The 12,625-nt window shown below is 38.3% G+C and overlaps 1 protein-coding gene across 4 annotated transcripts in view; it reads left to right on the plus strand.

Annotated features, from left to right (window-relative positions):
* The window catches only part of HELZ (helicase with zinc finger), a 146,619-nt gene that overhangs the window by 112,858 nt on the left and 21,136 nt on the right, over nucleotides 1-12,625 (plus strand). For all 4 annotated transcript variants that reach the window (XM_020281207.2, XM_012747422.3, XM_012747423.3 and 1 more), the window contains exons 27-31: nucleotides 1,042-1,249; nucleotides 3,653-3,732; nucleotides 8,221-8,791; nucleotides 9,527-9,761; nucleotides 10,572-11,088. In XM_020281207.2, the coding sequence (XP_020136796.1) occupies nucleotides 1,042-1,249; nucleotides 3,653-3,732; nucleotides 8,221-8,791; nucleotides 9,527-9,761; nucleotides 10,572-11,088 (1,611 nt within the window). The remainder of the gene's footprint in view (nucleotides 1-1,041; nucleotides 1,250-3,652; nucleotides 3,733-8,220; nucleotides 8,792-9,526; nucleotides 9,762-10,571; nucleotides 11,089-12,625) is intronic.

Genomic DNA, 12,625 nt, shown 5'->3' on the forward strand with positions numbered 1-12,625 from the left:
TTTAAGGCAAGTACTGTAATTTTAGGCAGTGGTTATCATTGTCACAGATCTTTGGCACCACTGCCCACACCTCAAAATGGAAAAATGCTTAGCTACAAACATTTCTCAGCCATGTTGGTCATGATAGTCCACAATCATGGCAGCCCAGGGCAGTGACTGTCAGTAAGAAATATGTTATTTGTGCTCACTCCCCATAGACTGTAGACCTTAGATTTTAGCTGAGTTATTTCTTCCCAGACTGCCTGACAACATTATACATCATCTGCTTTAAATAGTAAGTCCCTTAGGTTATTATATTTCACTTAACTAGGTCAAAGGGGCTTTTATTTTATAAGATTTCTAGGAGTCCAAATTTAATAATTATATTGTGATAAAATGATAGTGACAGTAGCTCAGATGTCATTGTGTTTATTCCTTTTATGTTAATATGAGAGATTATATATCTAGTCATACCTATACAAGTTTTCTGTTTCTGTGTTTTAAGGTAGAACTGAATTAATCTAAAGCACCAATTAAAGTAATGACATGTTTGAATTTTTTCTCTAATAAACGAACATTAAATGATTTGCTTATTCATGTTTAGTTGGAATACCTATTTTTTGAGGCTAAATTCTTTCTTAACTTTTCCCACTGTTCTCTTACTCAGTCTATTAAACTGTATAAGTAACTATGCAGCTATGACTTAAAAAGACAAATTTTATGGTAATCTGTGACGTGTCTACATTCACATTGAGGGGAAATGATTAAAAACTACAAAATGATTTAATCCCTCAAGGAGTAGTTAAGCTCTCTGTTTTCTTCTAACCTGAAAAACTATCTATTTTCCCTTACATACTGAATAAAGATTCAGGGAGCTATTTTTTTGGCTAGTTAAGACAGCAATATCTGCCAATTGTACTATTAGCATCAACTTTGTAGTTATTCATTTTGATAAAATTAATGTCTCTGTGTCCATGTTTGCTTTTTCCTAATCAATAGCACTATAGCAGTTTGCCTTCCAAAATAGTTAATGTAATTATTTTATTTCTTGTGATAACCTAGGTACCATGGACAGGATACCAGGGTAGGTTTGCAGTTGATCCTCGAATTATTACACATCAGGCAGCGATGGCCTATAATATGAACCTATTACAGACACATGGACGGGGATCTCCTATACCTTATGGCCTTGGACATCACCCACCTGTCAGCATAGGGCAGCCACAAAATCCACATCAGGAGAAGGATCAACATGAACAAAATCGAAATGGTGAGTTGCTTTGCAGTCTCACTTCTAGGTATTTACCCCTGAGAAATAAAAAGTGTGTTCATAGCAGTGTTATTCAAAAAAGCCAAAAATTAGATATAATTAATGTGCATATCAGTTGATAAATGGATAAACACATGGGGGTGTATCCCCATAATGGAATACTAATCAATAGTAAAAAGGAACAAACTGACACATATGACCTGAGGGAATATCAAAAGCGTGAAGTGAACAAAGTAGGAGAGTTGTAAATCAAAAGAAAAATAATCTTACATATTTATCATGTAGTTACCATTTCTAGTAATCTTTCTTTCTTTCTGTCTATCTGTGTTTCCATCTGATAATTTTCCTTCTGCCTGAAGGACTTCTTTTAACATTCCTTATAGTATAGGTCTGCTAGTGATTAATTGTTTCAATTTTTATGTGCCTGAAAATATCTTTATTTCAGTTTCATTTTTGAAAGATATTTTGTAGGGCATGGAATTCTTGGTTGATAGTTTTTTATTATTTATTACTTTATTGATGTTGTTCTACTATTTTCTCGCTTGCTTTGTTTCCAATGAGAAATCTGATGTCATCCTTATCATTGTTTTTCTATATGTAGCATGTATTTTTTTCTCCAGCTGCTTTAAAGATTTTCATTTAGACAAAATCTCACTTTGTCACCTGTGCTAGAATACAGTGATGTCATCATAGCTCACTGCAACCTCAAACTCCTGGTCTCCAGTGATCCTCCTGCCTCAGCTTCCCTAGTATCTGGGACTACAGGTGCACGCCACCATGCCTGGCTAATTTTTGTATTTTTTGTAGAGATGAGTCTCACTTGTTCTCAGGCTGGTCTCAAACTCTTGGCCTCAAGAGATCCTCATACCTCAGCCTCCCAGAGGGCTAGGATTACAGGCACAAGCCACTGCACCTTGCCAAAATTTTCTTTTTATATTGGTTTTAACAACTTTTGCCTGGGTTAGAATGCAGTGGCACCATCATAGCTCACTGCAGCCCTCAAATTCCTGGGCTGGAGCAAGAGATCCTCCTGTCTCACTCTCTCAAGTTGGGACAACAGTTTTAAATTTTTTGTGGAGGTGGTGTCTTGCTATGTTTCTCAGGCTGATCTCGAACTCTTGGTCTCAAGAGATCCTCCCACCTTGGCCTGCCAAAGTGCTAGGATTATAGATAGATTCCAGGCAGTTTGTGGATGCTTGTTTTTTTTTAATTTTTTTTTTCTCTTTATGTTTCATTTCGGGTAGTTTCTAATGCTGTACCTTCCAAGTTTGCCAGGTTTTTATTCTGTAGTGTGTATTCTGCTGCTAATTCCATCCAGTGTATTTTTCATTTCTTAAAGTTTATTGGTAAGGCTGTTTTGGCACAATAATTTATTTTACAAAGTTCCAGTGGCATTCCTGAAAGAATGTTTTTGAATAAGAACCTAAATCAAGAATTCCTTTAAGAATTAAACTATCTAGTAGTTAATTCATGTAGATTAAAAGCCTTTCACGTGTGTGAAATTATTTATTATAACTTTGCTTTTTTTAACCTTAATTTTGCTCCCTATACTACTTATCACCTACTTACATTTAGTTTGATGTCTATTATTTTTAAACAGTATAACTATATTATTTTCCAAATATCTTTATTATGTTTAGATTTCTTTACTAAATTAGATTGGCACATTATTGGGATTTTCGCTTAATTGCATTTGTAAATGACCAATGAATTAAGCCTTCATAAATAGGCAAGAATGCCAAGGCCTTTAATATGTCTAGTTTAAGAAAATGAAGCTGTAAACTCCCGGAGATTGGGCAATTTCCTTTGGGATTATTTGATGTTTTAAGGTTATTTCCTTATTATGCTCTCCCTTATCAATGAGATTTGCTTCATTTATAAATTTTCTTTACTTGCAAAGAAACTACAACTCTGAAAATTTAAGAATAAAACCCAAGTAGTAATATAAATTGATAATAATGGTTGAAAAAAAAATTTTTTTTTTTTTTGAGACAGAGTCTCACTCTCTTGCCTGGGCTAGAGTGCCATGGCGTTAGCCTAGCTCACAGCAACCTAAAACTCCTGGGATCAAGCAGTCCTCCTGCCTCAGCCTCCCAGATAGCTGGAACTACAGGCACATGCCACCATGCCTGGCTAATTTTTTCTATTTTTAGTTGTTTGGCTAATTTCTTTCCAGTTTTAGTAGAGATAGGGTCTTGCTCTTGCTCAGGCTGGTCTCGAACTCCTGAGCTCAAGCAATCCTCCCGCCCTGGCCTCCCAAAGTGCTAGGATTACAGGTGTCAGCCACCGAGCCCAGCCAAAAAATGTTTAAAGTATTCTGCTTCTTTGTCTAATATGGAATAGTCATTGGAAATGTCACATCCATTGGAGAAAACTTATAAGGATTTTTAAATATTTTCTTAGGTAAAAGTGATACAAATAATCCTGGATCTGAAATTAATAAGATTCGAACACCAGAGAAAAAGCCTACAGAGCCAAAACAGGTATGCTGCTTACATTTAGTGAATGCGTCGTTCTAGTAGACTGAGTTGGATTGATCTTCTTGGAATCCTGATGTTTTAAAGAAAAGTATCTCCCTTTTCACATTTATGTGTTATGTTTATTGTTTTATGGGCATCTAGGGGGTCATGTTGCCCTTTCTCTCACTTTCTCTTTGGCTGTGTTATTGCATTTATCAGTATACCTTTCTCAAATTCCAGTAATCAATGATAGACTTGAATTTAGAGACTCTCCATGATAAGGTAGTAAATGAAGACAGAGCTATAAATGTGTCATTGAAAACTGTCTCAGAATGGGAAGGGCTGTTACAGTGAAGAAGGAAGGCTTAACTGCCTTGAGTCCCTCACATTGTTCTCTCATCATACCTCTGTGTGAATTCTTAACTCATCATCTCTCCATTCACCTACTTTCTGTGCTTCCATGCACTTGTGAACCAGTTAGGGGAAATCAAGTCATTGGTTGAATCAGTGCCACGAAATTCATGTTTTCTCATCTCAGTGGAACCCATGGGGCTTTCCTGCGTTTCTCTCACCTAGCTCCTTTTGCCTAGTTTTTTCAGTGGCTTGTCTCAAGCTAATCACCTTCCACCTTTGATTATTCTTAATATCAGGAGATGATTTTGCCTTAGACTTATGTCATCAGGATTTTATCCTGTTCATGTATAACCTTCAGCTTATCACTTTTTCTATAGCCTTGATTATCCTTATTTTCTTACCAGTGGTCTCTGAGGAAGAGTTCCTGTGAAGACTAGTTTCTCCTCTTCTCGTCACCTCATAGACCTGTCCCTTCCCCTCATTTATCTTTAGATCCTTTCTAGCTACTGGTTCTTCCTCTTCAGTCTATAAGATGTTTATATCTCTTCTGTTCTAAAGTAAGTAAATCGATAGATAAGACTTTTTTAAAAAGAGACTTTTATTCACCTTCATCTTTATAGCTTCTGCCTAGTATCGCCTTTCTACCTCACCTCTTGTTTGTTCCTTAACACACACAGTAGTAGGCCTCAACATTTCACTGCAACTGTTGAGCTCCAGGTGACCACATCTTATGAACACACTTCAAATGTAGCCTTACTTGACTTTTTTTGGTATTTGGCACTATTTTTTACTTCTGTCTTTCACCATCTTATTTCTTTTGTTTTCTTTGACATATTTCTACTTTTCACAACTCTGTATAACATGACCACCTGTCTTTTTTATAAATTCCTGTCCACTCTTCCTCATCTGTCTTTAGTCCTTAAGTTGGGATTTCCCAGAGTTCTGCCATTGTCCCACTTCTCTTTGCGTTCTATGGTTTTTTATTATAAGCAAGTCTAATCCATTATTTCAACTACCCACTTCATGATAATGACTTCCAAATCTGTATCTCCAACCTCAGCCTAGCTTTAAGCAACTGTTATTCTCTATATGCAGTTACTTATGTTCTGTAAGCGTCTCTGACTCACGGTTTCTACATCTGGAAGGATTCGGTACCCAGTGGAGGAGCTGCAGTGTGAATGAGGCAACCTCTTGTTAGATAAGAGGGGGCCTGCAGTGAAAGTAGGAGTGGTGCATGTTTGGGAAGGGGTGCAGGGAGGGAACCAATGGCACATCAGGATGGTGCTCCAGCACCAGCAGCAAATGCAGTCAGAGGCAGGCAGCTTGGGACAAAACCAATCACAGGAGTCTTAGGTGCTATCAGAGCAACTGAAGCCAAAATAGCTAAGTGTCCCTCGTGTCCTTGTTTTTAAATGTCTGTTATGATTCTTCTCTGTTAGAGGAGTTGGCAATCTGAAATGCATGTTTCATTTCTTTCCCACCCTGATACTTTGTCTTGAAGCCCAGGAAAAATGAAGAAAGAAGAGCTCCTAACTCTCTCTGACTCAGTATTAAGAGAAAAATGATAAAAGTGAATCTAATACTGACCTAATTCTGATAATAGTAGACACAAGCTTCTTCAGACCTTGCAGTCCTCTGTCCTGCCTTGCAAGCACATTGTAGTATCATAGAGTAGCATAGTCCTGATCTAAATTTCTAAGACACAGACCTAGCTTCCTATGTCAAGGTCAGAAATAGTGGAGACAAATTAAGGTGACAGCTTATTCACAAACAATGTTTTTATTGTATACTACTATTTATCTCAAAATGAAGTATGTATACACATAACATTTGTTTATATTTTTAAGTAGATAAACCATAAAATGTTTTAAATTTATTTATGGGGGGAGGGGGGAATAAGACTGAAAGGACAGTGAGGGAAGCTAGGTTTCTTTGCATATATTTTTGTTTTTGGTTTTATTTTTATCTTTTTGAGTCTCTGCACAAACAACCTTGACATCTAATCATAGTGTTCCTCATGTGATCAGAGTATGCATATTGACATTATCCTCTGGAAAAAAGTATATCCCCAATGAATGTAACTTCAGTCATTAAAAAGATGAAGATTTATGGGGAAAATGTTTGCTTATAAAGAGCCTTTCATTAGGTTCTGAAGCATCTGAAGAGCAGGCATTGCAGCTGCTTGGGAAAACTTGGATACAGTTGTCATCCTTCTTGCTTCTTTTCTTAGATAATTTATATACATACACCCAGTAATCTTAAAGGCCTAAAATTGGCCAAATGTAATGGCAGTCCATTTGAGCTAGGTGATTAGAGATGAGGATGTACTTGGGGAACAATTGACATCACAGCCATTTGTTGCAACAACTTGGTCACCAATTGTACCCCAGCTGCAATTCAGGAAAAAGCTACTTGTTCTGTTTTCTTGGGAGTGGTGAGTTCCATGGCTAACTTGAGAGCCTTGGGTGAGGCAAGTACCCTGCAATCCTCAGTGACTATTTCAACATTGAAATTTGTGAGGAGATTAAGATGCCACAGCAGCTCAATGAGTGTTTTGACAGAGCTGGAAAAGAAAAATTGCCTCTTTCTACCTTATGTTTCATTTTTTCACATTGGCATCACTTAACATCAAACTTACATTTTAGAAGAATGACAACACTCTCTAGCTTAAAAACCTTTGGTAGTTTACCACTGTTTACGGAATTAAAAACAATATTTATACTCAGTATCATTATCATTCAGGGTCTTTTGTGTAATTGGGCTCTTGTAGTTTTGTCTTATGTCAAGAAGGGAAAACTATAAACAAGTGAAGTTATATCTCTGTGTACACAAAACTTCTCATGCTTCCCAAATCTGCCATACTTACCCCCCTCTCAACCTTTGCATAAGCTGTGTATGTTTACCTGGAATGTCCTTCCTTCCCTGGAATATTCTAGCTCTTTCCTTTAGGTTCAACGCAAATGCCATAGCCTTCATGAAGCGTCTTTAATTTTCTCAGGCACTGCGATCATATCCTCTTACAGTACCTCTAATTATATGTTTACATGTTAATATCTCCTACTGGATTCTAAGCCAGAGGTTAGCAAGTTTTTCTATAAAGAGCCAGTTAGGAAATTTTAGGATTTGTAGACCATATGGTCTCTGTCACAACTGTTCAACTCTGTCATTATAGTGCAAAGCAGCCATAGACAACATGTAAATGAGTGAGTATGGCTGTATTCTGAGAAAACTTTATTAAAAAAATTTTTTATTTTGTATCTGGTGGTTGAAAATGGTATGGGGGCCATAGTTTACAGACCACTCCTACTGCCTCAGCCTCCCGAGTAGCTGGGACTACAGGTATGTGCCACCACGCCCAGCTAATCTTTTGTAGATATATTTTTAGTTGGCCAATTCATTTCTTTCTATTTTTAGTAGAGACAGGATCTCGCTCTTGTTCAGGCTGGTTTTGAACTCCTGACCTTGAGCGATCCTCCCGCCTCTGCCTCCAGGAGTGCTAGGATTACAGGCATGAGCCACCACACCTGGCCCTCCCAAGGCTCTTGGAAGTACAGGCCAGGTCTTCTTACTGCTTTTGTAATCATCAGCACCAGGCACAGTGTCCTTGGCAGGATCACAATAAATGTTAAAGGAAAGAATGTCAATATGTAATGGCAAAAATTGACAACCAAACAGGTTATACAAAGGCGATGTAGTACTTGTTTGTTCATTTCAAAGTTGTTTTAATAGAGACATATCTTTTTATTAATATAGATACGTTTGAGAAAATAGTTTTAGATGTATAAAAACAATAAAATCAGAAGGAAAGAACACATTTTCATGATTTATGTCAGAAGGAAATAAATGGCTATATTTCTAAGGAAGAAAGTGTGAAATTAGAAATAGTGCTCTTAAAGGAATTAAAGTGCATATGGTAATAATCCACTCAAATTTAATGACTGAAATTTAATATGCGGGTTTTTTTCTGTGTCATCTTTTTTAATTTAAAAAATATTCCCTCATTTGATTGAGAGAAAGTGAATGAGTGGGCACCCAGCAGTCCTGCTATTACTGATAAGAATGTATCCTATCCTTTAGATGTGTTAGGGTTGGGAAAAGGTGGAGAACCACTGAACTCAGACTTTTTGCAGTTAAAAAAGCCTTCTTATTTTTTTCTAGGTCGATTTGGAATCAAATCCTCAGAACAGAAGTCCCGAATCGCGTCCTGGTGTTATTTATCCCAATACCAAATTTCCTCGCAAAGATAATCTCAACCCAAGACACATAAATCTTCCCCTCCCTGCTCCCCACGCACAGTATGCAATCCCTAATCGCCATTTCCATCCCCTTCCCCAGCTACCAAGACCACCGTTCCCAATTCCGCAGCAGCACACCTTGTTAAATCAGCAGCAGAATAATTTGCCTGAACAACCAAATCAAATGCCACCTCAACCAAATCAGGTAGTCCAGCAGCAAAACCAGCTGAGCCAGCAGCCTCCACAGCCGGCACCTCAGCTTTCCCCTGCATATCAGGCAGGGCCCAACAGCGCTTTTTTTAATAATGCAGTTTCTCATCGACCACAGTCTCCTCCTGCAGAGGCTGTGATTCCTGAGCAGCAGCCCCCTCCCATGCTGCAAGAAGGCCACAGCCCTCTAAGAGCCATTGCACAGCCCGGCCCCATTCTTCCTTCACACCTGAATAACTTCATTGATGAGAACCCACCGGGATTACCTATAGGGGAGGCTTTAGGTAAGTTTTCCTATTACTACTACATGTGAAAAATTCAGATTATTTACTTAAAATAACATGTATCACACAATATTAATATGGGTCAGAATTCATTTCTTCAAGTAATGCCAGCAAAACACAACCATTTAGTGTCATAATCCAATTCCAGTTTCAAATGCCGTATAATAGGAAGTATTCAGTTGATGTCAGGTTCTTCATTATGTATGTAAGGAAGAATAATTATTATCACAACTCTGGTTTTTTGAAAATTTAGAAAATATTTACTTTCTACCAAAACCAGATTATAGCTATTTCTTTGTCTTTGTGGAGAAAATCTGTCTTTAAAAACTCTTGGAAAGGCTGGGCGTGGTGGCTCACACCTGTAATCCTAGCACTCTGGGAGGCCGAGGCGGGCGGATTGCTCGAGGTCAGGAGTTCGAAACCAGCCTGAGCAACAGTGAGACGCCATCGCTACTAAAATTAGAAAGAAAATATTTGGCCAACTAATATATATAGAAAAAATCAGCCGGGCATGGTGGCGCATGCCTGTAGTCCCAGCTACTCGGGAGGCTGAGGCAGCAGGATCTCTTGAGCCCAGGAGATTGAGGTTGCTGTGAGCTAGGCTGACGCCACGGCACTCACTCTAGCCTGGGCAACAAAGCGAGACTCTGTCTCAAAAAAAAAAAAACTCCTGGAAAAATTAACTTAAAACCCCAAAAGCATAAAAACTTAAATTTTTCACAAATATTTTTGCAGATCGTATTCATGGGAGTGTAGCTCTGGAATCATTAAGGCAGCAGCAAGCACGGTTACAGCAGTGGAACGAACATCACGCCTATCTCAGTCAGGGCAGTATCCCGTACCCACACCATCACCACCCCCACCTCCAGCATCTTCCTCAGCCCCCCCTCGGGTTACATCAGCCTCCTGTGAGGGCAGACTGGAAGCTCACCAGCAATGCTGAAGATGAAGCAGAAACAACATATTCAAGGTATTCCAGCAGACTGAAAATAGCCTCTAGAATATGATCCCACACTATTTTTTTCCTTGAAGGTAGTCCTTTTAGCTTCAAGTTGGAGTGTTGCCTCTAAGAAATTAGATATAGGCCTTCCAGGCCCATGCTACAAAGTTTCCTTGATTTACTCTAAAATACAGAGAATTTGTTTAGAAGTAACTTTGTACAAATCTAGGCATGTATGATCTACTTTGGTTTGTAAGTTAACTTGGCCCCTTGCTTTGTGGTCTCTTCTGCAAGAGAATCATAGCCTCACTTATGGGTGTTCTGTTCATATTTAGTAATAATACTTACAAAGAAGGAATAAGGACAAAAGTAAGCTAGTGATTAAAAGTTAAAAATTACAGATTCATCATTAATTTTTTTTCTAGTTGCACAGAATTCTACCTTCTTATTATTATAGCTACTTGTGAGAGTTTGGTCCTAACGCTAAGCTTGTTTTTATGGCCAGTGTCGTGTGAATACCATGAAATGTTTCCTAATCCTTTCTGAATAAGGTCCACCATCATGGTGACCTTTTTTAACTTCCAGTTTTCAAAGGAGTACAGAGACAAAGACAGGTGTTTTTAATACAGAGGGAACAAGAAATCAGGTAATTTAGGATATTTAATGTCTTCAGCATCTATTGAGTGTTAATGTTTACATTTGAGATTAATTAATGCTAGTTCTTATTAGTAGTATCATGATTTTGTTTGTAGAAACTACACATGTAGTTGGCTAAGCTCTCCTTAATTTGATGGAGCCTTTCTTTTGTTTTTTTCCTCATATTTCATCATTTTCATGTAGGTTTCAAGACTTACTCAGAGAACTATCTCATCGTGATCAAAATGAAACACGGGAACTAGCTGAAATGCCACCACCTCAATCAAGACTTTTGCAATACAGACAAGTGCAGACTAGGAGCCCACCAGCAGTCCCATCTCCCCCATCCGGTACAGACCACAGTAGCCACTTTTCTAACTTTAATGACAACAGCAGAGACATTGAAGTAGCCAACAACCCAGCATTTCCGCAGCGCCTCCCACCCCAGATATTTAGCTCTCCTTTCTCGTTGCCATCTGAACACCTTGCCCCTCCTCCCTTGAAATACCTGGCACCTGATGGAGCATGGACTTTTGCTAACTTGCAACAGAATCACCTAATGGGGCCTGGCTTTCCCTATGGCCTACCTCCATTGCCTCACAGGCCACCACAAAACCCTTTTGTACAAATACAGAATCATCAACATGCTATTGGTCAAGAGCCATTTCACCCATTGTCATCTCGAACAGTATCTTCTTCTTCGCTCCCTAGCTTAGAAGAGGTAAATGTCTTTCTTCTTATTTTTCCTTTTTTCATTTTGGTATTAGTTGATTGTGGGAAATATTATTGATTTGATAATAGGAATAGACAGAGCTTATTGAATTTAATAGTCTTTAAATATAGTCCTTTCTTGGAAATTATTTTAATTTCTACCCCTTATTATGGTATTCAGATTTTGTAGAATGGTCACTGTCATTAAAACATGAAGCCCCTTAAGAGTTTTTTATTGCTGTTTGGGACATTGAACATCTGAGGACTCTATTTATTCAAGCAGCTTTGTCTTTTGTAATCTGAGGAAATGGTTGCTAATGATTCATCTTTTTACTTTAAGTTACATGTGTTAATTACAAATTTGTTAATTAGAGCTTTACAGAGATGTTGGCTTTTCCAGCCAGTGCCCAGTTCCAAGTGCTGGCATTCATATACAGTGAGATTCTGATTCCCAAATGTGAGAATTTGCAGGTGTTTAACATAGAATTTATCTGCTAAACTAAAGTTGATTCAGGTAAACTGAATTTTTATCTTAAAATTCTTAGATATTTCCACAGAGCATCATTTTGGACCTTTATTGATATGAAAAACTTAGTGATTGCAGGTTATAAAACTTCCAAAACTAAACCATTTGATGTAGACTATAAAAAATGCTTAGCTAGGCCAGGCGCAGTGGCTCACGCCTGTGATCCTAGCACTCTGAGAGGCCAAGGCGGGAGGATCGCTCAAGGTCAGTAGTTCGAAACTAGCCTGAGCAAGAGTGAGACCCCGTCTCTACTAAAAATAGAAAGAAATTAATTGGCTAACTAAAAATATATAGAAAAAATTAGCCGGGCATGGTGGCGCATGCCTGTAGTCCCAGCTACTAGGGAGGCTGAGGCAGTAGGATTGCTTGAGCCCAGGAGTTTGAGGTTGCTGTGAACTAGGCTGATGCCATGGCACTCTAGCCCGGGCAACAGAGTGAGACTCTGTCTCAAAAAAAAAAAAAAAAAAAAAAAAAAAATGCTTAGCTGATCCCATTAAGTTTGCAGTGATTAAAGGTAAGCATGTGTAAAGCTGGTTATGGTCATTATCAATTATAGATGTCTTCTTAAAACAAGATAAACATTTCTAATTTTGATATATGAAAAGTTTTTTTGATGTTAGATTCATTTTGGCAGTTTCTAAATGATTTCTAAAGGCCCTTAGAAATAATTGATTCAGGTTTTACAAATTCTCTAATATAAATGCTGATTAAAAGTAAGGTTTCAACTGGGTGTGGTGGCTCATGCTTAGAATCCTAGCACTCTGGGAGGTCAAGGCAGGAGGATTACTTGAGCTCAGGAGTGCAAGACCAGCCTGAGCAAGAGTGAGACTCTGTCTCTACTAAAAATTAGAAAAAGTTAGCTGGGCATGGTAGCTCATATCTGTAGTCCCAGCTACTAAGGAGGCTGAGGCAGGACGATCACTTGAGCCCACGAGTTTGAGGTTGCTGTGAGCTAGGCTGATGCCACAGTACTGTAGCCTGGGCAACAGAGCAAGTCTCTGTCTTAAATAAAAAAAAAAAA

This window comes from Microcebus murinus, chromosome 18, assembly GCF_040939455.1.
Source record: "Microcebus murinus isolate Inina chromosome 18, M.murinus_Inina_mat1.0, whole genome shotgun sequence".
In the NCBI taxonomy this organism is placed as follows: Eukaryota; Metazoa; Chordata; class Mammalia; order Primates; family Cheirogaleidae; genus Microcebus; species Microcebus murinus.